Source organism: Ranitomeya imitator, chromosome 1 (genome assembly GCF_032444005.1).
Source record: "Ranitomeya imitator isolate aRanImi1 chromosome 1, aRanImi1.pri, whole genome shotgun sequence".
Classification (NCBI taxonomy): Eukaryota; Metazoa; Chordata; class Amphibia; order Anura; family Dendrobatidae; genus Ranitomeya; species Ranitomeya imitator.
Window position 1 is genome coordinate 118,149,058 of NC_091282.1, and position 26,476 is coordinate 118,175,533.

Below are 26,476 nucleotides of genomic sequence, written 5' to 3' on the forward strand. Positions count from 1 at the left end.
TCTAAAAGGGTTGTTCCATAAAGAGTATTTAACACCTGTCCATAAGATATGAAACCCCCATTTTTCCAGAGAGGGAGTCTCAAAATTCCCTATGCAAATGAAACCTTATTGAGCATGTACGACCACTGCCTTTAGGAGGTATACACATAATGAAGCAGTGGCTGCACATGCTCAGTTATAGATTTATACAAATAGTTGCCTTCAGGCAACTTGTTCTCAGAATCAATGTGAGATGTTTATGTTAACAATGTTGTTAATAACCCTTTAATGAGTTATTCCCAGGATAAGTTATCCCAAAACATAGAATACGGTGAGAATAGCTTACTTATTGCTGAGGGTTCGACCACTGGTGACCCGAGAAGATGAGTCTGTGCGATCTTCAATGGAACTGAGGTGAGCACGCTCAGCCTCTGCTCCATTTATTCTCTATGGGACTGCTAGAGAAAGTCAAGGACAGCAATGGTCTCTTTACTGAAGCCTCATAGATAGTGAATGGAGTGGAAGTTGAGCATTTGCACCTCCTCTTCATTCAAAACTGGTTCAGAGCTAAGTTTCCAGATTCATAGTCCCGCTCTTAGGATTGATGTGTATCTAAGGACAGATCACCCACAGTCAGTAAGATACCCCTTTGTTATGGAGAGGGGACAACCAAATTTGTGTTCACATTATGAGTTTTTGAAGCTGTGTATATTTGCTGTGAGAAAACGCAGCTTCTTACAGATCAAGCAAAGTGAGTGGGATTCCTAGAAATACTGTGCTTCTGTGTAAACTAACCTGTAGCACATGTCTGAAATCTGCAACACGTCAATTTTTCTTGCGGGTATGTTGACATTTCTGTGCAGATTTCCCCTCAGAATTGTATTAAATGTGGAAAATCCGCAAGTAAAAAACACATATGCATTCTATGGAAGCGCACTTAAAATGTGTGTAGTCCATTCATGATGTTTTGTCAAAGCCAAATACTTGGAAATATCAAATACCAAGCAGCTTTATTTAAAACATGATGCACCAAAAAGAGACAAAAACTGCAAGGTCAAAAACGCATGTAAGAAAACACTAAGAAACAAACGCAATAAAAAAAACACAAGTAACTTAAAGGGAACCTGTCACCCCAAAAATCGCGGATGAGGTAAGCCCACCGGCATCAGGGGCTTATTTACAGCATCCTGTAATGCTGTAGATAAGCCCCCAATGTTACCTGAAAGAGGAGAAAAAGACGTTAGATTATACTCACCCGGGGCGGTCCCGCTGCTGGTCCGGTCGGATGAGTGTCTCTGGTCCGCTGCGGCGCCTCCCATCTTCATTCCAAGACGTCCTCTTCTGATCTTCAGCCACGGCTCCTGCGCAGGCGTACTTTGCCCTATTGAGGGCAGAACAAAGTACTGCAGTGCGCAGGTGCCGGAAAGGTCAGAGAGGCCCGGCGCCTGCGCACTGCAGTACTTTGCTCTGCCCTCAACAGGGCAGACAAAGTACGCCTGCGCAGGAGCCGTGGCTGAAGATCAGAAGAGGACATCTTGGAATGAAGATGGGAGGCGCCGCAGCGGACCAGAGACACCCATCCGACCGGACCAGCAGCGGGACCGCCCCTGGGTGAGTATAATCTAACGTCTTTTTCTCCTGTTTCAGGTAACATCGGGGGCTTATCTACAGCATTACAGAATGCTGTAAATAAGCCCCTGATGCCGGTGGGCTTACCTCACCTGCGATTTTCGGGGTGACAGGTTACCTTTAATTTCCATAATAGGAATCTCTGCAACATCAGTAATTCACCAAATACTGATAGCTGGAACGTAGCCTAACTGTCTAGGAAATAGCACTTTACATTATGTACAGTGGGTACGGAAAGTATTCAGACCCCTTTAAATTTTTCACTCTTTGTTTCATTGCAGCCATTTGGTAAATTCAAAAAAGTTCATTTTTTTTCACATTAAAGGGACTCTGTCACCTGAATTTGGCGGGACTGGTTTTGGGTCATATGGGCGGATTTTTTGGGTGTTTGATTCACCCTTTCCTTACCCGCTGGCTGCATGCTGGCTGCAATATTGGATTGAAGTTCATTCTCTGTCCTCCGTAGTACATGCCTGCACAAGGCAAGATTACCTTGTGCAGGCGTGTACTATGGAGGACAGAGAATGAACTTCAATCCAATATTGCAGCCAGCATGCAGCCAGCGGGTAAGGAAAGGGTGAATCAAACACCTGAAAACTCCGCCCATATGACCCAAAACCAGTCCCGCCAAATTCAGGTGACAGGTTCCCTTTAATGTAAGCTCTGCACCCCATCGTGACTGAAAAAAAACAAATGAAGAAATTTTTGCAAATTTAATAAAAAAGAAAAACTGAAATAACACATTGTCATAAGTATTCAGACCCTTTGCTCAGACACTCTTATTTAAGTCACATACTGTCCATTTCCTTGTGATCCTCCTTGAGATGGTTCTACTCCTTCATTGGAGTCCAGCTGTGTTTAATTAAACTGATAGGACTTGATTTGGAAAGGCACACACCTGTCTATATAAGACCTCACAGCTCACAGTGCATGTCTGACCAAATGAGAATCATGAGGTCAAAGGAACTGGCCAAGGAGCTCAGAGACAGAATTGTGGCAAGGCACAGATCTGTCCAAGGTTACAAAAGAATTTCTGCAGTACTCAAGGTTCTTAAAGGGACTCTGTCACCTGAATTTGGAGGGAACAATCTTCAGCCATAGGGGCGGGGTTTTCAGGTGTTTGATTCACCCTTTCCTTACCCGCTGGCTGCATGCTGGCTGCAATATTGGATTGAAGTTCATTCTCTGTCCTCCGTAGTACATACCTGAAAACCCCACCCCTATGGCTGAAGATTGTTCCCTCCAAATTCAGGTGACAGAGTCCCTTTAAATGGAACAAGTTTGGGACCACCAGAAGTCTTCCTAGACCTGGCCGTCCAGCCAAACTGAGCAATCGTGGGAGAAGAGCCTTGCTGAGAGGTAAAGAAGAACCCCAAGATCACTGTGGCTGAGCTCCAGAGATGCAGTAGGGACAGGGCCGGTTTTAGACAAAGTCAACTATCACTGCAGCCCTCCACCAGTTGGCCCTTTATAGCAGAGTGGCCCGACGGAAGCCTCTCCTCAGTGCAAGACATATGAAAGCCCGCATAGAGTTTTCTAAAAAACACATGATGAGAAGAAGATAGACCTTATTGGTAATAATTCTAAGCGGTATGTGTGCTCATCACCTGCCCAATACAATCCCAACAGAGAAACATGGTGGCATCATCACGCTATGGGAGTGTTTTTCAGCTGCAGGGACCGGATGACTAGTTGTCATTTAAGGAAACACGAATGCGGCCAAGTACAGAGATATCCTAGATGAAAACCTCTTCCAGAATGCTCTGGACCTCAGACTTGGCCGAAGGTTCACCTTCCAACAAGACAATGACCCTAAGCACACAGCTAAAATAACAAAGGAGTGGCTTCAGAACAACTCTGTGACCATTTTTTGACTGGCCCAGCCAGAGCCCTGACCTAAACCCAACTGAGCATCTCTGGAGAGACCTGAAATTGGCTGTCCACCAACGTTCACCATCCAACCTGACGGAACTGGAGATCTGCAAGGAAGAATGCCAGAGGATCTCCAAATCCAGGTGTGAAAAACTTGTTGCATCACTCCCAAGAAGACTCATGGCTGCCCTAGCTCAAAGGGTGCTTCTACTCAACCATATGACCATAATAAATGTTAATAAATTTGAAAAAAATACTACATTTCTGTTTTTTTTCCAGTCAAGATGGGGTGAAGAGTGTACATTAATGAGAAAAAAAACTTTTTTGAATTTACAAAATGGCTGCAATGAAACAAAGAGTGAAAAATTTAAAGGGGTCTGAATAATTTCCATACCGACTGCATGGAAAGAAATCCAGTATCCAAATCAATGCACAATTTTCACATCACTTACCACGGCCATGTTTCTTTGCATACGCTGAAAAAAAAAGTTTACACATAAAGATTAGTCATTATACAGATCCTAGGCCAATGTCTTCACATACAATCTTTGTGTCATGATAACCATGAGGAGGAGGCTTGGACCAAGTTTTTAGGGTGTTTCTGGCAAAAAACTATTCGGCTTCCTCTCTGCATAAACCTTTAACACAATGCACATATTGAGTCCTGTGTTCCGGAGTGGAGAAGGCACTGCATCTACAATGGTGCCATAACAGTGCCAGAGACATAGTAATGCCCATAATAGTACAAGCTACTGCACATTGATGCACCAAATACGGTAATACAAGAAAAACTGTGCAGTCTACATCTGGCGGCCACACATTGATACCCAATAAAGCCCCACTGCTTACCTCTCCTCTTCTGTCTGATATAGATTGCTTGAGGAGCCACCACAAGACGCTTACATGTATCATGTGCTCATGATGTCTTAAGTCCGGTAAACCCAACGAGTGTTTCAAACAGAAGACATTTAAAGGGAATCTGTCAGGTGATTTTTATGTAGTATACTAATAGTATTCTGAAATAGAGCTTGAGCAGTCCTTTCAGGACAGGCAACTTATTTCTCTTTGTGGCCCCGTTGTGTTCCTTTAAGCCCAGGAAAAATGTAATGTCTTGCACTGGGAGTCAAGCATATATAAATGGTAAATTAATATTCATCCCTTCCCCCGCCCATAATCCCACCCACATCTCCCGGACGGCATCACTGATTGGGTGCAGTTAGACTGCTGTGTTACCCACCCGAGGAACGCATCGCAATCCTCAGACTAGCCATCTGCTCTTCTGACCTGAGCGTGACAGCATGTATTTCTATGCAGCTGTCACTCTCAGGTGAGGAAAGTCAACGGCAAGTCCAAGGATTACAATGAGATCATTGGGTTTTTGGAGTTTGACTGAATTAATGCCGCTGGTGCAGAGGGGTGGGCGGGATTATGGGTGGGGGAAGGGGGTGAATATTCATTTGCAATTTACATACACTTGACTTGCCAGAGTGAGATAATAAATTTTCTCGTGGCTTACAGGAACACCATGGGGGCACATAGAGAAATAAAAGTTGCATATCCTAAAAGTGCTGCCCAAGCCCTATTTCAGGATACTATTAGCATACTACATACAGTGGGGGAAAAAGTATTTAGTCAGCCACCAATTGTGCAAGTTCTCCCACTTAAAAAAGATGAGAGAGGCCTGTAGTTGACATCATAGGTAGACCACAACTATGAGAGTCAAAATGAGAAAACAAATCCAGAAAATCATCTTGTCTGATTTGGCAAAATTTATTTTGCAATATATGGTGGAAAATAATTTTTTGGTCACCTAAAAACATGCAAGATTTCTGTCTCTCACAAACCTCCTCTCCTCCACTCATTACCTGTAGTAATGGAACCTGATTGATCTTGTTATCAGTATAAAAGACACCTCAAACAGTCACACTCCAAACTCCACTATGGTGAAGACCAAAGAGCTGTCAAAGGACACCACAAACAAAATTGTAGCCCTGCACCAGGCTGGGAAGACTGAATCTGCAATAGGCAAGCAGCTTGGTGTGATGAAATCAACTGTGGGAGCAATGATAAGAAAATGGAAGGCATACAAGACCACTGATAATCTCCTTCGATCTGCGGCTCCACACAAGATCTCACCCAGTGGGGTAAAAATTATCACAATAACGGTGAGCACAAATCCCAGAACCACACAGGGGACCTAGGGAATGATCTGCATAGAGCTGGGACCACCGTAACAAAGGCTACCATCAGTAACACACTATGCCGCCAGGGACTCAGATCCTGCAGTGCCAGATGTGTCCCCCTGCTTAAGCCAGTACATGTCCATGCCCATCTGAAGTTTGCTATAGAGCATTTGGATTATCTAGAAGAGTATTGGGGGAATGTCATATGGTCTGATGAAACCAAAGTTTAACTGTTTGGTAGAAACAAACATGTCGTGTTTGGAGGAGATAGAATGCTGAGTTACATCCGAAGAACACCATACCTACTGTGAAGCATGGGGGTGGCAACATCATGCTTTGGGGCTGTTTCTATGCAAAGGGACCAGGACGAATGATCCGTGTATAAGAAAGAATGATTGGGACCATGTATCATGAGATTTTGAGTACAAACCTCCTTCCATCAGCAAGGGCATTGAAGATTAAACGTTTATGGGTCTTTCATTATGTTAATGATTTCAAGCATACTGCCAGTGCAACAAAGGTGTGGCTTCGTAAGAAGAATATGAAGGTCCTAGAGTGGCCTAGCCAGTCTCCAGATCTCAACCCCATAGAAAAACTTTGGAGGGAGTTGAAAGTCCATGTTGCCCAGCGGTAGGCCCAAAACATCACTGCTTTAGAGGAGAACTGCATGGAGGAATGGGCCAACATACCACCAACAGTGTGTGCCAACCTTGTGAAGACTTACAGAAAACGTTTGACCTCTGTAATTGCCAACAAATGATATATAACAAAATATTGAGATGAACTTTTGTTAATGACCAAATACTTATTTTCCACCATAATTTGCAAAATAAATCTTGCCAAGTCAGACAAGGTGATTTTCTGGATTTGTTTTCTCATTTTGACTCTCATAGTTGTGGGCTACCTATGATGTCAATTGCAGGCCTCTCATCTTTTTAAGTGGGAAAACTTGCACAAGTAGTGGCTGACTAAATACTTTTTTCCCCACTGTAAAAATCACCTGACAGATTCCCTTTAAAGAAACTGGTGTTTTTTTCCTGAATTGTCTGTCCTGTTGATTCTTCCGTCATTTCATGAGCGTTTTCAGATTTTTTTTGCTGCCAGCAGGTTTTTGGAGGGTTTTCCCATGTTTTTGTGGCTTCTTTTTACCTGTTGTTTTCACCTTTTTTTTAAATAATGAAGGAAATGTTGGCATTTTTTTTCAACCAGTACTCATTTTGTGCAGAATGAGTTGTATTTTTGAATAATATAATAGGTTTTATTATATAATGTACGGAAAAACGAAAACAACTTGTAGATGAGGCTGAAATGACAATTAATTGTTATTCCACCATTGTTTTTAGGGTTTTACTTTTAATACAACAGCCTTAACCCCTTCATGACCTTGGGATTTTTCGTTTTTCTGTGTTCGTTTTTCACTCCCCTCCTTCCCAGAGCCATAACTTTTTTATTTTTCCGTCAATTTGGCCATGTGAGGGCTTATTTTTTGCGGGACGAGTTGTACTTCTGAACAACATCATTGGTTTTAGCATGTCTTGTACTAGAAAACGGGGAAAAAATTCCAAGTGCGGTGAAATTGCAAAAAAAGTGCAATCCCACACTTGTTTTTTGTTTGGCTTTTTTGCTAGGTTCACTAACTGCTAAAACTGACCTGTCATTATGATTCTCCAGGTCATTACGAGTTCGTAGACACCTAACATGACTAGGTTATTTTTTACCTAAGTGGTGAAATAAAATTCCAAACTTTGCTAAAAAAAAACAAAAATTGCGCCATTTTCCGATACTCGTAGCGTCTCCATTTTTCATGATCTGGGGTCGGTTGAGGGCTTATTTTTTGTGTGCCGAGATGACGTTTTTAATGATAGCATTTTGGTGCAGATACGTTCTTTTGATCGCCCATTATTGCATTTTAATGCAATGTCGCGGCGACCAAAAAAACGTAATTCTGGCGTTTCAATTTTTTTTCGCTACGCTGTTTAGCGGTCAGGTTAATGCTTTTTTTTAATTGATAGATCGGGCGATTCTGAGCGCGGCGATACCAAATATGTGTAGATTTTATATTTTTTTTATTGATTTATTTTGATTGGGGCGAAAGGGGGGTGATTTAAACTTTTATATTTTTTTTATTTTTTTCACATTTTTGTAACTTTTTTTTTACTTTTGCCATGCTTCAATAGCCTCCATGGGAGGCTAGAAGCAGGCACAGCACGATCGCCTCTGCTACATAGCAGCGATCTGCTGTTCGCTGCTATGTAGCAGAATTGCAGGTGTGCTGTGAGCGCCGACCACAGGGTGGCGCTCACAGCTACCGGCGATCAGTAACCATAGAGGTCTCAAGGACCTCCATGGTTACAATGGAGAAGCATCGCCGACCTCCGATCATGTGACGGTGGTCGGCGATGACGTCATTTCCGGCCGCCCGGCCGGATGCGGTAGTTAAATGCCGCTGTCTGCGTTTGACAGCGACATTTAACTAGTTAATAGGCGCGGGCAGATCACGATTCTACTCGCGCCTATTACGGGCACATGTCAGCTGTTCAAAACAGCTGACATGTCCCGGCTTTGATGCGGGCTCACCGTCGGAGCCCTGCATCAAAGCAGGGGATCTGACCTCGGACGTACTATCCCGTCCGAGGACAGAAAGGGGTTAAGAAAGAGGGGAATAACAACACAACTCCTCACCAGCCCCCACCACAGCAGCTTTCTGAGTTGTGTGCTTGTTCAAATGTCCTTTTATCTCTGTAGCTGTGCTACTCACCAGAACTGTCAGTCAAGAAGGAGTGCCTGCCTAACTATGAGCTACTCAAGACATAACTTGAGAATACACGTTAAGGGGTTAATAGTAATGCAATTATTTACTAAAACCTACTTGTCAAGAGTGGTGACTTGGCCATTGTAGAGGTGTCAATCTGTTGATAAGTCTAGGTACAGAGCTTTTTGGTAGCCCTATGAAGGGCTCAGGTATGGGAGTAAGTTTCTAATATCTAGATGTATCAACAGATTGACATCCCATGTTAATTACATTTCCACATAATTAACTCAACTGTTGGAGCAGTAGTATATTTAGGTAGAATTTATTTCTTTTCACTTACCTATAACGTAGTTACCTGAAAAGATAAGGAAAGCGATTAACAATAAATTATATGTATAACAATTTACTCTAAATTGTGAGCATCTACACAAAATGACCAAACCATTGGTGCACCTCCACATTACATCTAAAGGATCTTCTATGACATCCCTTCTACATCCATAGGCATCAATGTAGAGTTCGTCCTCCATTGCAGTTTCCACTGGAAGACTGTCTACAAGATTTTGGAGCTATCTGTGGAAATGTATGCCCATTCATCCAAAAGAACATTTGAGAGGTCAGTCACTGATGTTGGAGGGAGGACCTCACACACAATATCCACTCTAATTCATTCCTAAAGTAATGGATGGGGTTGAAGTCAGGGCTCCTTGCGGTCGGTCAAGCTCTGCAACCCCAAACTCGCCCAGTCTTGACTTTATGGACCTTGCTTTGTGAAATGGGACACAGTGATGATGAAACAGAAAAAGGTCTTCCCCAAACTGTTCCCACAAAGTTGGAAACTACAATTGTACAAAATGTATTAGTATCTGAAACATTAAAAGATTTCCCTTCACTGGAACTAAGGGCCTAGACTGACCCCTAATAAAAAGTCCCATCACATTATCCCTCCTCCACCAACATTTTTCAGCTGGAGCTATACAATCAGTTGGTAATGTTTACTTCACATTAGCTAAACCTAGATTCTTCTGGGATAGAGAAGCAGGATTCATCACTCACTGTGCAGACCACATTTCCACTGCTCGAGAGTGCACTGGTAGTAGCGTCAGTTACATCACTCCATCCGATGCTTGTCACTGTGCTTGGTAATACAAGGCTTGCATACAGCTTCTAAGCCATGAAGTTCCTGTCTCACTAATTTGAGGTGATGTTAATGGCAGAGGAGGATTGGACTCTGAAGTAATTTGGTCAACTGAACGTTGGTGACTTTTATGACCTCTGCACCTCAGCACTCGGAGACCGCGCGCTATAACTTTACGTGATCTCCCTTTCATGACTGAGTTTCTATGGTTTCTAAACTCTTCCATATTTTAACAATAGAGCTAATTGTGGAATATTTAGGAGGGAACACATTTCATGAACTGACTTGTTACATTGTTGATTCCTATTACAGGACCGTGCTTGAATTCACACAATTTATGGAATCATACTCTATATCCATATGTCTCATATAGACCCCTAATATACCCATATGCCTCATGCTAGGCATATATTATAAAACTATATAACGCTGCTTAGGCTTCTTTCACACTTCCGTCTTCTGCTGTGCGTCGTTGTGCAGTGAAATGACTTACGTCACGAAAATAGTGAAAAACGTGTGTGACGCATCCAGTGTAATGACGGATGTGTCGTTTGTGTTGTTGCCACAATGTCAATGGAAAAATTTCCGGGAAAAGAGAGAGAAAGTGAGGCTTCCATTATAGCCGACGACGGGCAGCGCAGGATGCACCGCTGACTGATTTTCCGACGTGCAGAAAAAAACAGTCCTCTGAACGTTTTCTCCGCACGATGGACCGCTATTTTCCGATGGATCCAGTGCACGACGGATGAAACGGATGGCCATCCGTCACAATCCGTCGCTAATACAAGTCTACGGGAAAATGCAGGATCCTGCATTCTCAAAAATCGACGGATTGTGATGTTAGCTGAAAGACGGAAGTGTGAAAGAAGCCTTATATGTAGAAACGAATACATGTTCAATCAGATGTCATATTGCAGAGGCGTTGTTAGGAATGAATTGACTATTACTTCCGGGCTGTGCAGTAGTTGGCTACTGCTCCAAATCCTGATTTACTTATTTATGACAAATTTTAAATTTAGGTTAATATTCTCTTTATTTTTATGAATCTACTCAGACTTAAACATTTTACTGATCTTGGGCCTCAATAAAGAGCAGCACGGTGGCGCAGTGGTTAGCACAGCAGCCTTGCAGCGCTGGAGTCCTGGGTTCAAACCCCACCAAGGACAACATCTGCAAAGAGTTTGTATTGGGTTTCCTCCGGGTACTCCGGTTTCCTCCCACATTCCAAAGACATACTGATAGGGAATTTAGATTGTGAGCCCCAGCGGGGACAGTGATGATAATGTGTGCAAACTGTAAAGCGCTGCGGAATATGTTAGCGCTATATAAAAAAAATAAAGAAAAAAATAAAGATAAAGAGCCTCATTTTCTACCAATGTTCCTACAATTTTTCGTTATTTTGTTTTTATTTTCTTGACCACAAACAAACTGGAACTCTGCACATATTGCCCACTTGATCAGTATTTATCATAAGTAAGGAAATACAGGGGTAATGTAAGAGTTAAATTTCTACACCTGCATACTAACCAATTCTGTGTATAAGGCCTAAATCTTCTCTATTAAATTGAAGTATTGTACCAAAAGTTATAGGTTATAGGCCAGTTTCAGGAAAGTCATTGTCATCTGGAAAAAAAGCAAACGATTTTTACCCGTATTATCATCTGTATGCCATCTATTTTTTTATTGCACCCATTCAATTTAAAGGGAACCTGTGAGGTGAACCACGGGCAGCATGTATCAGTCACTGGTTGCATTATTGCAATTATGCATGCTTTACTCTAAAATGTTTTGGCGTTGCAGAGAACTTTAAAAATCTGGTCAGAGACGATGTATGTTTAATGACAAGTTCAGGGCAGATCCTCGGCAGCTTAAGTGGATTAAGGTGCGGAGAAGCCACTGGAGACCTGTTTCGGACCTGTCACTCAAGATGCATAGTCCCTGACCAGCTTTTCATCTTATGTTTTCTATTAAATGCTGCAGATTTTCAGAATAAAAAATACACAGCTGCTATAATACAAAAAGTGTCTGATTTATGTTATCTGTGTTTTGAGCAGCATGAATCAGCTGATAGATTTCCACTTCCCAATTTGATTTTTGAAATGGATCAGACTAGTGCATGCTTTGTCTGTTTTGCCTTTAGACAGCATGCTGATTTATAATACATTCCTCTGAACGAGCCTTAAGACACATTAACAAGTAAATTAAAGGGGTTGTCCACTACTAGGACAACCCCTTCTGAAACTAAATGTTCGGACCCAACAAAATAATAAAGCCTATGCAGGGGCGCCGCTACCATGTGGCAAGTTGAGTACTTTGCCTCAAGTGGCACTGCCTTCAATGGAGAGAGGGGACGGCAGATTCTGCGCTATAACTGAATTTGCGTCCTGAATCCTTCCTCCCGGGACAGTGATGCTGTGGAATGACACATGATGTCCAGCGCCCAATCAGCGCTGGCGTTACTGTCTCCACCTGTAAACAAACTAAACATGAAGAAGTCCGGGCTGCAGCTGATCTTTGGCTTCCACTTCATGTTCAGTTTGTCCAAAAAGGTGGAGACAGTGATGCCTGCGCTGATTGGGCACCAGCGTCATGTGTTATTCCACCGCATCACATTCCCAAAGATAGCGAGTGCCGACAACGCGGGAACGGAGGTGAGTATAGGCTTTATTATTTTATCGGGCTGACCATTTAAGTTAAAGACGGGGTTATCCTAGTAGTGGACAACCCCTACGAATACAAGAGGACAACTTTTTTATTTCTGCAGATATAATGGTAAAATTATGGTAAAATGTCAGGATAACCCATATTTTTATGACATTCCTCAGCAATTTACTGTTTGAATTGCAATGGAAGTTGATTTTGTCTTTACCATCCATTGTAATTTATAGTGTCACTCTATCTTATACTCACCTATATTTACAGGTACTTGTTCCACGACTGCTGATTCTGCAAAAAAAAAAAATTTACTGTCTAATTACAGGACAAGATACAATTTGAAGTAAATTTAGCCAGGCACTAAATTAGTAAAAGGGATATCCAGGACTATATTATTTTTTTACTGTGGTCCTAAGAAGAAGTTAATAACTACCTGCCTAGCGAATATTTCTACCGACACAGAGTGGTCACTGGCAGTTCTGTGGCATCTTTTAGTCTTGTGGTATTTGAAAAAAATCTGTTTGTTATACGCTCAAAATATCTTCAGCTGTTGGCTGAAGTGATGTCTAAAGGTACCTTCACACATAACGATATCGTTAACGATATCGTTGCTTTTGGTGACGTTGCAACGATATCGTTAAGGAAATCGCTATGTGTGACAGCGACCAACGATCAGGCCCCTGCTGGGCCATCGTTGGTCGCTGAACAAAGTCCAGAACTTTATTTCGTCCCTGGATCTCCCGTGGACATCGCTGGATCGGCGTGTGTGACACCGATCCAGCGATGTCTTCACTGGTAACCAGGGTAAACATCGGGTAACTAAGCGCAGGGCCGCGCTTAGTAACCCGATGTTTACCCTGGTTACCATCCTAAAAGTAAAAAAAACAAACAGTACATACTTACCTACCGCTGTCTGTCCTCCAGCGCTGTGCTCTGCTCTCCTCCTGTACTGGCTGTGAGCGTCGGTCACCGCTCTGCTTTCTGGCCGCTGTGCTCACAGCCAGTACAGGAGGAGTGCAGAGAAGCAAAGCGCCGGGGACAGACAGCGGTAGGTAAGTATGTACTGTTTTTTTTTTTTACTTTTAGGATGGTAACCAGGGTAAACATCGGGTTACTAAGCGCGGCCCTGCGCTTAGTTACCCGATGTTTACCCTGGTTACCGGCATCGTTGGTCGCTGGAGAGCGGTCTGTGTGACAGCTCTCCAGCGACCAAACAGCGACGCTGCAGCGATCCGGATCGTTGTCGGTATCGCTGCAGCGTCGCTTAATGTGAAGGGGCCTTAACAGTATGTATGGTGTAATTCCTCCTGTTATCCTTATCAAAATGCAAAATTCGGAGCCAAAATAACAATTTTGTGGGGAAAATGTGATTTTTTTTTCTTTTCACGGCTCAATGTTATAAACTTCTGTGAAGCACCTGGGGGTTCAAGGTGGTCACCACAGATCTAAATACATTCCTTAAGGGGTCTAGTTTCTAAAATGGCATCACTTGTGAGGGGTTTCAACTGTTTAGGCACATCGCTCTCCAAACGGGACATGATGTCTGCTAATGATTCCAGGAAATTTTACATTCAAAAAGTCAAATGACGCTCCTTCTCTTTCGTGCGTCCAAACAGTAGTTTTCTCACTCATATCGGGTATTGGTGTACTAATGACAAATTGCAGTACAAATTGTATGGTGCAATTTCTCCTGTTACACTTATGGAAATGCAACATTTGGGGCTAAAAACTTATTTGTGGGGAAAATGTTTTTTTTATTTATTTTCATGACTCAACGTTATAAACGTCTATGAAGCACCTAAGTGTTCAATGTGCTCACCACACCTCTAGATCAGTTCACTGAGGCATTTAGTTTCCAAAATTGTGTCACTTGTGGGGGGTGGGGGATTTTCACTGTTTAGGCACATCAGAGGCTCTTCAAACGCGACATTGCATCAGCCAATTTTTCTAATTGGATCTGAAGTAAATTTTTTGTGAAAAAAGTTAAATGTTCATTTAAAAAAATTAAAAAAAATTCCTGTGAAGCACCTGAAGGGTTAATAAACTTTTTGAATATGGTTTTGAGCACCTTGAGGGGTGCAGTTTTTAGAATCGTGTCACGTCTGGGTATTTTCTATCATATAGACGCCTCAAAGTGACTTCAAATGTGATGTGATCCGAACAAAATTGGTTTTGTAAATTTTGTTGGAAAAATGAGAAATGACCGGTGAACTTTTATCTCCTCTAACTTCCTAATAAAAAATTATGCTTTTAAAACTGTGCTGATATAAAGTATATATATGGGAAATGTTATTTATTAACAATTTTGGGTGACATATCTCTGATTTAAGGGCATGTAAATTTAAAGTTTGAAAATTGCAAAATTTTAGCCAAATTTCCTTTTTTTTCACAAATAGACACAAGTCAAATTGAAGAAATTTTGCCACTACTATGAAGTACAATATGTCACGAAAAAACAGTCTCAGAATCACCGGGATCCATTGAAGCGTTCCAGAGTTATTACCTCTTTAAGTGACAGTGGTCACAATTGTAAAAATTGGCCTGGTCATTATAGCGCAAACCAACTTAAAACAATCGGAAGACACTTGGGCATCATTTTGCGTGTTTTGTAAGCATCTTTGAGGAATTTTCGTTTTGTCTAAAACCTCTACCATTTTATTCATAGCCTAATGGATTTCAAAAAACATCGTTAAATCACCCAAAAAAAGAGCAAAAAAAGCTCAAAAAAAGAAAAACCAATAACAAAAAGCTACAGAAAATCAAACAAAAATGTGTTTCCTGAAACAGTTTAGTGTTTTTTGCAGCCTGGAATAAACTTCATGTGCACATACCCTATGATGTTTGTAATGCATTTTGTAATGTGTCTACAGTTGCTTGGAAAAGTATTCATACCCCGTGAACTTTTCCACATTATTTTACGTTGCACCTACAAAATTAAATATATTTTTATTAGGATTTTATGTGAAATACACAAAGTATTTGTGAAGTGTAAATGAAATAATAAATGTTTTCTGAATATTTTAAAAATATACCAGATTTTGTGGACTATAGGATGCACCAGAACATGAGACACACCCCAAATTTTAGGGTTCAAGATAGGAATTTTTTTTAAAAATAGAATGGTTGTTTTCTTATAATTTTAAAGGTAGCTTAACGGGGGGAGGCAGTAGTGGTGCAGTGAGGTCTCAGGAGGCAGGGTCACTGCTTCAGAAGGCCAGCGGCCCCTTTCCAAATGATTTCCTTGTGGTGGGCTTCAGGAAAATTGCCGCCGGAGACAGCACATGCACATATTGAGAGCTCATAAGATGATATCTCATCTCCTGAAATCTCAGTCTGTGGATGTTCTGTATCCTGTGGCCATTTTTCCAAGACCCACTGCAGGGAAATCATTGGCAGAGGGAACTTCGCTCACCAGCGTTGACATCTTAAGAGAGCAAGAGAATATCACTATGATGAAAGAGACTGGCCTCTCTCCGACATTCATTTCAGCCAGGATGTAAAAATTACCTGCATCCAGCACTTGTTGACCCACATAAGATTTTGTTACCACCATTGCATATCAAGTTGGTCCTAATAAAGAACTTTTTAAAGATAATGGATAAAAATGAAAAAGCATTCAAGTATCTCATTGATACATTTCCAAGGTTGTGTGAAGCAAAGATAAAAGGAGGAGTCTTTATTGGACCTCAGATTCATAAGCTTCTTCAAGATGAGGAGTTTTTCTGTTTGCAGGGAAAACTCAAAACACAGATTACTGAATAGTTGATGGAAAATCTCCTTAAAACATGTAAGGATCTTGACTGTAATATGTCCTTAAAGATAAATTTATTACATTTTCATCTAGACTTTTCTCCACCAAACTACGGAGCAATGAGCGACGAGTACGGCAAGAGGTTTTACCAAGATGATGTAGCTATGGAGAAAAGATATCAAGGAAAATGGAATCCATCAATGTTTCCAAATTACTGTTGGATAATTGTAAGAGAAGATCCAATGTAGGAGTAAAAAAAAAAAAATAGTTGTCTCTGAAATGAGGACCAAATTTTGTCGTGCACTTTCTGTAACTTTCTATAATTTGCAATAGTGATTATACATGTTTTAATTTTTTGATTTGTTGATACATTGCCTCTAAATAAATATTAGAAAATTAGCATAACAAAATATTCTGCATCTTTCTATTTGCAAAAATAATAATGTTTCAAATCTTTTACGCATTAATTATATGTAAAAGAAAAAAAAAAACATGAACTGGGATATAACCTGGTGTGCATGCAGCATGTAAGTGCATGTTCACAGTAGCCACTAAAGAGGAAAAAAACAAAGAGCCAAACATAATGATTAAATACCCTGCAGTAAATAAATATCACAGTGGACGAAAATATATGGCACTTAGTTAACATGTTTTTTGATCAATGTGAAAGCCATCCTGCCTCGTCAAGGCAACCATAATTGGGACAGTACTAACTCTATTATTAAATTAGCTTACTTAATTATATGTAGCAGTAAAAGGAAAACTATTTGAGATCATAGAAACAAGAGACAACTAAAAATATTCATTGTCAGATTTGAATTCAGGATGTTAAAATTGTTAAGAAATAGCTCATTTAATAATTGAACCTGACAACTTTTGAAAATATGTAGAACAGTGTAATTAGTACATTGAGTCTGCGTGTAATTAATTCTTAGTATAACAACAGCTGTTCTGTGAAGGTCTCAGAGGTTTGTTTGAGAACATTAGGTATCAAACAGCATCATGAAAACCAAGGAACACACCAGACAGGTTAGCAGGGTTAGGTTATAATAATATAGCCAAAGCTCTGAACATCTCATGGAGCACTGTCCAATCCATTATCCAAAATTGTAAGGAGTATGGCACAACAGCAAACCTACCAAGATATGGCCTTCCACCTAAGCTGACATCCCTAGCAAGAAGAGCACTAATTGGAGAAACAGCCAAAAAGTTCATGGTCACTCTGGAACAGCTGCAGATATCAGGTAATAAAATCTGTCCACAGGACAACTATTAGTTGTATACTCCACAAATCTGGCCTTTATGGAAGACAAACATTTTTGAAATGCAGTTTGCAAAAATACATGTAGGGGACACAGATAATATGTGGAAGAGCGTGTGTTCTGGTCAGATGAGTCCAAAGTAAAACTTTATGGCCTAAATGCAAAATGCTATGTGTGGCAGAAATCTAACTGCACACCACCCTGCAAAACCCATCCCCACCATCAAACATGGTGACAGCAGCATAATGATGTGAAATTAGTTTTCTTCATCAGGGACAGGGAAGCTGATCAGAGTTGATGGGAAAATGGATGGAGCTAAATACAAGGCTACCCTGATTCCTGAGGAAAATCTGTTGGAGGCTGCAAAACACTCAAGACTGAGGCATAGGTTCACCTTCCAGCAAGACAACGACCCTAAATATCACAGCTACAATGGAATAGTTTAGATCAGTGTTCCCCAACTCCGGTCCTCAAGAGCCACCAACAGGTCATGTTTTCAGGATTTCCTTAGTATTGCACAGGTGATAATTGCATCACATGGACAGGCAAGCATTCAATCACCTGTGCAATACTAAGGAAATCCTGAAAACATGACCTGTTGGTGGCTCTTGAGGACCGGAGTTGGGGAACACTGGTTTAGATCAAAGCATATTCATGAGTGTGAATGGCCCAAAGACCAGACATAAATCCCATTGAGAATCTGTAGAAAAACTTGAAAATTGTTGTTCACAGACGTCTCCATCCAATCTCATTTAGCTTGAGCTAGTGTTCAAAGTAGAATAGGCAAACATTTCAGCCTCTATATGTGCATAACTGGTAGAAACATATCACAAAAGACTTGCAGCAGAATTGCAGCGAAACGTGGTCCTACAAGGTATGGACTCCAGGGGCTGAATACAAATGCGTATCCCAATTTTTAGACTTAGTTTTCTAAATATTATAAAAATATATGTATCATTTCCTTTACACTTCACAAATACTTGCTACTTTGTGTTGGTAAGGCACATACAGCCCAAATAAAATACACTTAAGTTTGTGGGTGTAACTTGAAAAAAGTGGAAAAGTTCACAAGGTATAAATACTTTTTCAAGGCACTGCATATGATGAAAAAAGGCCAATGTGATTATATAGACCAAGGTTCTCACGTTTGGATGGAAAACCCAAGTTAACCAGGAGAGAAAACTTGCTGGACACAAGCTGTAATAAGCTGATAGAATTTATTCTTTTGTAGTGAAATCTGTTGAGCTCCAGCAGGGCCACCTCTGCCATGAGATAAGATGAGTATCAGCACCCTGCAGTTTCCCTCAGGGTCGGCAGGCCAGCATTTTCAGATGCATTGCAAGGGAACTTCACAATTCTAGGATATCCAAAGGTGAAATTAACAAAACCTGTGTTGTCAGTCAAGGAAGTAGATAAGGGAAGGAACCCCATACACATGTACTAGGTTGTACCCAATGGCGATGGAATATGATTATAGTCATAGTGTGGATCTATATCTCCGGAACCCAAATTAACAGCCAGGCTCAGATATATTACCGGAGTAGGTTGTCCAAATTAATTCCCAATCATAGCCATAACACCTTTATAACCAATACAACAATTAACGGACAAAGAAGAAAGTGGGGAGAGACAGAGAAAAGAAGAGACAAGAGGGGGGAGGGTGGGGGTGAATCGGTCTCCGCTGTCCCATCCAACTCAACCTGGAGTCGATATTAATGCATATTGATTCACAGCCCAAGGGGTCATATCCGCAAAAATTAATGATTTGAGTCAGACTCCACTGAGCCATACAGTCAGACCCGCGGTCTCCCTAAACATTATCCAAGGGGCCCATATGTTTAGGACCTTGTCCAAAGTCCCGGTGTCCTGACCAACCAGTTGCTCCATTCTAAAGAGGTGGTTCAGTTCTACCACAAGCTCGGATCTTGAAGGGGTATTCGTCTGCTTCCAGTAGCGAGGTATTAAATTACGTGCAGCTGTCAAGAAATGTCTGAGGAGGCCTTACTTAAATTTAGCTATGGAAAGCTCACAATTAGATAGCAGAGCCACCACTATTGTGGGTCAGGCTTTGTGCATAGATAGCTTGTTGTGAAGGTTAAAAACATCCTCCCAGAAACCTTTAATGGATGGGCAAGACCACCAAATGTGTATGTACGATCCCTTGTCCTTCCAACATCTCCAGCACTTGGCTGGGGTACTTGGAAACATAAAATGGATGTTGTCTGGGCATCTGTACCACCGAGCCAAAAGTCTATAACCTCTCTCTTGGTAGTCCGCACACAGTGAGGATCTAAGTGTATAGAGAAGACTCCTATTCCTGTCATCTGGTATTAACGACTTATTCAAGTCGATTTCCCATTTCTGAAAGAAAGCAGGAGGATCTAATGTAGATATCTGGTGCCCCTGGAACATTTTATACAAGAATGATACTGTGTGTGATGGACGGTCCCCACCCAGACACGCCGACTCGAAAGAAGTAAGCGGTCGGAATAGGTCGATCCGTTTGGATACCCCGAGAACATAGCTTTTGATTTGTTCATAAAGTAGCCATACCCCAGGCGGGATTTACGATCCCTCAAAGAGGGAGTGCAAAGGCTTTAGGACTGCATAACACCCCGATTGTAACTTGTACTTGGGGGATCTTGTGACCTTCACTCGGTATGTGGGCGAGAGAGGGTGGTATGCCCTCAATGTAAAAGAATGCAGGTGGGGGACGTGTTGCTCCCATGCCATCAGGTCCAGTGCCAGAAGGGCAACAAGCAGCTTCAACCCCGGATGCTGCCCCAGTCCCTGCTGATTCAGCAAAAATGGCAGCGCGGACACAGGCCATTCAGACCTCGGCTGCAGAATCTGGACAGTTTGTGTCACCCGGTGTGATACCTGAGAGAGAACTTTCCCGATCAGGAGGTTGCAAGCACCAAGAACTGCCTTGGAAGATGAAGTAAGAAGTGATTGCTAGGGCAAGTTAGAGTGAATGTTTGTAGAGTTTAAAGACAATGTGGTCATGGACGATGAATGACCAGAACTCTTATTGTAAATAGTTAGCACTTAATTTGCTCCCTGTTGGTTTTACAGCCAACATTGAGAGTGCGAATGGAACACTCTACATTTTACAGTAGACCAAAGAATAAAAACCATCTGGCATGGCCGAAAAGTGGTCCAACAAGTTAACCAGCTATGCCCTATAGCCACGCCCAGAGCCTACATTGGGGGTTTGAGACAGGTTCCTTCGTATTGCACTGAAAACGGTGAGAAGGACACCCCGTTCGGGATCTCACTGCACTCTATTGAACTTGATTGAGAAAGTTTTATTGAGAGTAATGCTCTGTTTTATGTTTTTGTTATTAATATACAACGTTTAAGTGCAAGGTACCTGATGAAATGCATTTCCGAAAATATTTGCATGTTCTTAACATCTATTTTACTCTGTTCCAGCCCGCGGACATGCTGTGTTTAACAGGGGGGTATGTGGCACCCCTGAGGGTCCAGTCGCCACAGAGGTACTGCATCTCAGCCAAAGTTGTGGTATCCCACTCTTGGGTAAGGAGGGGGCACTACCCGGTACCCGCACAATAGCATCCAACACCACACCACTCCAGGCCAGGGGATATGGGCAGACCCTATTTAGGGAGGGAACCATCTCAGGCTGGAGGGGAAACCAGGTAGAGGGTGTGGGTGGATGAGGGGGAGTGACAGTTGGGAGTGAAGTGTTGTCATGGAAACGGGAGTGGGGCGTAGTTAGGATTCAGTGAGAGGAGCGAGAGGATAATGGAGGTGTCAGAGAGGAGCTCCAGAGAGAAGAGGTACTAGGGGCCAGGAAAGTGAAGAATCCACCCATGGCGCCTGAATCCACGCTGAACGAAGTCGAGTGGAGGGACCAGGTCACAGTGGGGACCGGCCCCAGACTAGTGGATAAACTGTAGGACTTAGCTAGCAAACCGGAGGCTGTGGTGTCTGTATACACCACAGCCAAATCTACACATATTCGCTAAAACCGCAGCCACATAGAGTCAAAGGGACAAAAGGACATCATCTGACAGGACCTGAGGCTGCTGGCTTGGGACACTGTGTGTAAAGCGCAGGGCAGGAAGACAAGGGCCAGCACAGAGAGAGGCGACCTGGAAAGGTACACAAGAAGGGGGTCCCAGAAAAGTCCACCTAAATTACCCGAGAGCTGGCTGGACCATGGACCCGGAGGACACAGCACCTGGCTGGTGATTGTAACCAACAGACTGAGTAAAAGTGTAAAGACTGCACCCTGCTGTGTCCTCAAAGTTATTTACTTCATCACCTGCCCAGTACTACAACAGTTACCATCAACAAATTAACCCTATAACTGCCCTGGGGCCCGCTCTACCTGTGGAGAGCTGTAACATTTCTGCTGCTTAACCAACCGCCCCAGTGTACCTGAACCGCAGCGTTGGCCCTCCCTTGCTGAACACCACAGGTGGCGCCACGAATCAATCCCATATAACTTTTCCCCTTGCATCTTTTTTATTGAACACCCAGGGCCAAGGAGCCAGGTCACGGCCCCGTGACTTCCCCAAAGAACTGTCCGACCCTGTTCCGAGTACCCCACCATCAGGTACCCTAATGAAGAAATCTGCTGTCATTCCGAAATGCGTTGGTAATTGGCTCCCACTGCGATCCGTACTTACTTCAGGGGTATCACGTGACTGCCGATCACGTGACCCGAACAGCGGAAAGGTCCTGCCGAACACTGCGCAAGGATCTCTGACCGCGCGAGCGTCCGTCACCGGCCAGGACGGCGCTCGCAGAAGCTACTCAGGAATCCACAAGCAGACACAACTGCAGCAGATAAGTAACTCCACTTTACCACCACTGCTTGGGATCCACAGATCGTTCTAATTGATACAGCTACTTGTACCGCAGGTACAAAACACTAACTTTGTCATAAGCCTCATGGAGCTTGGGGGTTTTTTTAAGTAAAATCTTAATGGTTTTTAAACCTATATTAGAGAATATCTAATTTTTAGTCATACTATAGAGCACTCTGTCGGATTCATCTATTCGTTCATACATATAGGTGTAAGGAAAGGGGGTACTATATATATCTAGACATAGCGTAGTAAATTTATACATAATAAACACCCCTTTCTCTCCTCATTTTAGTTTGACCCTTCACTATCCCTGAACCGATTTACTTCAGCACAGGTCAACTTGGGCTTCTTTTGTACTCAACAGGTAACCAATATCAATAGTGACTATTTAATGTAATGTGGTTTGTAGCGCAGGTACACATCTGTTTTTTTGTAGTTTTTATTCCCTACGTGATATAGGGCTATACCTGCAGCTGACCTCACACAAATTGCAATAGCGCCGCTACCTTACAGTCTTTAAACTAAGTAAAGATCTGTTATTGAACAAAAAAAAAAAGAATTGTGATGTCATTTCTTGTCCAACCTCTTCATTTACATACTCCATTGAAGAATATGTTTACACACAGCTAGCTAGATAGATAGATCTATAGATACATCTATAAATAGATAGATATATCTATAGATAGATAATATCAAGCCCTATGTTTAATAATAAACATAATAAAATGGTACATAAAGAGTTAAATAAAGACACACACAAAATCTGTGTTGGCCGGGGTCACACTTGCAGGAAAACTCACACGAGTCTCTCGCATCAATATCCGACACTGCTGCCGGCACTCAGGACTGGAGTGTTCAGCTACATAGAAATACATGTGCACTCTGGTCCCAAGAGCCGGCAGCAGTGCCGGGTATTGAGGTGCGAGGCTTATGTGAGTTACTCGCAAGTGTGACCCCGGCCTTAAATGCATTATCTGTTTAATTTACAAAAAATGGGAAAAAAATTGCGTGGGCTCCGGCGCAATTTTCAAGTCCAGAGTGGGAAAGCCAACAACTGGGGGCCGATGTTTGTAGCCTGGGAAGGGGTTAATACCCATGAATCTACCCAGGCTATGAATATCAGCCTGCAGCTGTATATTTAGCCTTTACTGGCTATTAAAATAGGGGCTCCCCCCAAAAAAAATAATGTGGGGTCCCCCAATAATTAATGTGCAGAAAGGCTATGCAGACAGTTGCGGGCTGATGTTCATAGCCTAGGAAGGGGCCATGGATATTGACCCCCTGGCTACAAACAACCAGCCGCCCCAGAAATGGCACATCTGTAATTATGACACTTAGCCTCTCTCTTCTCACTGCCCTGTTGCGGTGGCATATGGGGTAATAAGGGGTTAATGTCACCTTTATATTGTAAGGTAACATCAAGTCCGGTTAGTAATGGAGAGACATCAATAAGACACCTATCCATTACTAATCCTATAGTAGTGAAAGAGTTTAAAAAAAAGACACAGCCAGAAAAAAGTATTTTAATATTCTTAATTTCACCATACTTACAACCACGCCTAATTCCCCGAAGCCATCGCTCGCCTGCAAAACATAAAAAACTAACCGTATACTCCCTGTCTGACGCAGTCCAATTAATAACGACTGTCCCACGACGATTTCCCCTATAGAGCTGTCACATCAAGAGATGTGACCACTCTATAGGCCTCCAGTGACACACTGACAGGAGACAATGGCTCCTGCTGGGTTATCATTGAGGGTTCATTGCTCTCACTTTATGGCACTGCTGCGTGAGAATTTATATACCGTATATATATATAAATAAATAAATATATATATATATATATATATATATATATATATATATATATATATATATATATATATATATATATATATATATTTGTATTACATCCTAGGTATGGTAAAATAATGATACTGATGTCTATATGGGTATTATGGTACACATTAGTATTTGATTATGTAGTGAAGTGCAGTAGGTGATGGATCATATATAGTAATTGGGGTAAATGATATAGTTTCTCATTACTTACCAACCAAAGCAGAGGCTAAAATTAAAAGAAACCGATATATAAGCCTATTTTTTTGCACAGATTTTATCACTTTAAACAATAATATGTAGGATTAAGCATATTTTTCGCTTACACATGTAAGATTGTTAAAACTGAACATTATTCATAATTAAATTATTAAAACAGATGGATTGATTATGTGACATGATACAAAATGTGGTTTGTCGTCCAGGCATGCTTAGTGATGCTTCACGGGGGCTGGCTTTTGGGGTGAGAGATCCACGAGATCTCACAGCAAGCATCTCTTGTCATCACTAGTGATGAGCGAATGTACTCATTGCTCGGGTGGTCTCCAAGTATTTGTAAGTGCTCGTAGATTTAGTTGTCTACCTGTCTAGCAGCCATAAATCATAGAGCTGCGTCAACAAAAACGAAATCTCCGAGCACTTACAAATACTCGGAGATCACCCGAGCGTGCTCAGGGAAACCCGAGCAATGAGTATACTCGCTCATCACTACTCATAACTAAGGGCTTCTGCACACGACCGTAATAATGGGACCTTTTTCGGCCCGAGGGGAAAAAAAATCACAGCATGCACAAGTTGCCTCCAATAATCGGATGGCACTCAGCCATTCATGTCTATGGTTCCGTGGAAAATATCGGACTGCACTCAGATGACATCCAAATGTGGTCCGATTTTCATGGGCACACTGCATGTTAAAAGATGGAGAAACTTTTTTATTCTTCACATCCGAGGAAATCGTATCACACTATAATCAAACTCAGAGTCTGATCAGAGTGTGATTAGCATAATCGGACTGATTTTTTTGGATGAGAGAAAATTGGGCATTTGACCATAGCTTCTGACTATTATTGCTGACCCTGTCAACTGTAGCTTTCTCACTCAATCCCAAATTGTTTTGAAAGAAACGAAAAGGCAGCTGGATTGGATCCAGGCAAGCAACTTAGCTTATTATGTATTACTGGGCAAACTTCATTTTGTAATTGTTTGGCCTTGATATTTAGGCACTGTGGTATTTTTACACTGTACTAATTGGGTACTATAGCAGCTTTGGTTGTCTGTAGAAGGTATTGAGATCCAAACTAAGGCATACTGATTGATGAAACACATTCAAATTTCTTATTTTTGGGGGTTACAAACTCTACCGCAATTCCAAAATAGTAGTGACGCTATGTAAAATGTCAAGAAAATAAGACTGAAGTGGCTTCGAAATCTATAGCCATATTTTATTCACAAGAGAACATAAAGCACAGATTAGAAGTTGAACATTTTTCGCTTTCATTTTAAAGGGAATATGACACCCCTGGACGATTTTAAGCTATTAGTATGGGCATACAGGTAATAGAATGTTTAAAATAGAGAAATAGAGTTTTAATGTTTTATGTTAATGATTTCTTCCAGGCTTAGAGGCTTGCGCGCCATATTTTATTCAAAAGAGAACATATAGCACAGATTAGAAGTTGAAAATTTTTCTCTTTCATTTCAAAGGGAATATGTCACCCCTGGACGCTTTTAAGCTATTAGTATGGGCATACAGGTAACAGAATGTTTAAAACAGAGAAATAGAGATTTAATGTTTTATGTTAATGATTTCTTCCAGGCTTAGAGGCTTGCGGTGCCTGGAAGAAATCTCTATCTCCTGACTTCATTATAATACTACCCCCATCCGCCTGTCGCAAGTAGTGTGTCACAAGAGTCAACCTACCGCAACAGCACAATGTTCCTCTGTTCAAGTGAGCCTCTTGCCTCTTGTGAGAATGATAAACGTATTAATCTTATTGTCTCATGCTAGGTTCTGTAATCATGAAGCTTGATGTCTTCCTGAAAGTAAAGTTCTTGCATTTTACCTCTGCTTCAGTCCGCTATCCCTGATTGTGGTACGGAGAGCCGCTATTTCCTTCATTGTATGTAAATGGGCACATCACCATATGCATCACCTGTGCACCCCACAATGAGACATGATTAATGTCTAAATGTTGAGGGTCTCACCGATGGGACCCTCATCAATCATTAGAATGGAAGTTCCCAACACTTGTTTCTTCTCGTTGCAGTCAGGATCGAATGGTTGCATATGTGCACTGCCGTGCTATTCATTGTCTGTGGCACATCACTGCCTATAATAAAGCACTAATGTCACACAATACTTTTCCATTCTTACTGCAGCAAGGAGATACAGGGGTTTGACATCTCATTTTTAGTGATAGTGATGGTCACAGCAACCAACTATGGATAAATGATAAATATATTTTCTGGAAAAAAAACCTTGATCAGTGCATTATAAAGCACATTATTCAGAAAGGTCAGAAAGATCAAACATACCTAGATTCATCTCCATAGCCTTAACTGTAAAAAAAAATA

The 26,476-nt window shown here is 41.7% G+C and overlaps 1 protein-coding gene across 1 annotated transcript in view; it reads right to left on the bottom strand.

The window, feature by feature from the left end:
- LOC138656734 (proteinase-activated receptor 1-like) overlaps positions 1-8,945 on the bottom strand; it is a 31,158-nt gene extending 22,213 nt beyond the window's left edge. Inside the window, exons 1-2 of the mRNA XM_069743976.1 lie at positions 8,858-8,945; positions 8,756-8,770 (exon numbers count right to left, since the gene is read on the bottom strand). Coding sequence (XP_069600077.1) covers positions 8,756-8,770; positions 8,858-8,945 — 103 coding nt within the window. The remainder of the gene's footprint in view (positions 1-8,755; positions 8,771-8,857) is intronic.
- Between the last annotated feature and the right edge of the window lie 17,531 nt (positions 8,946-26,476).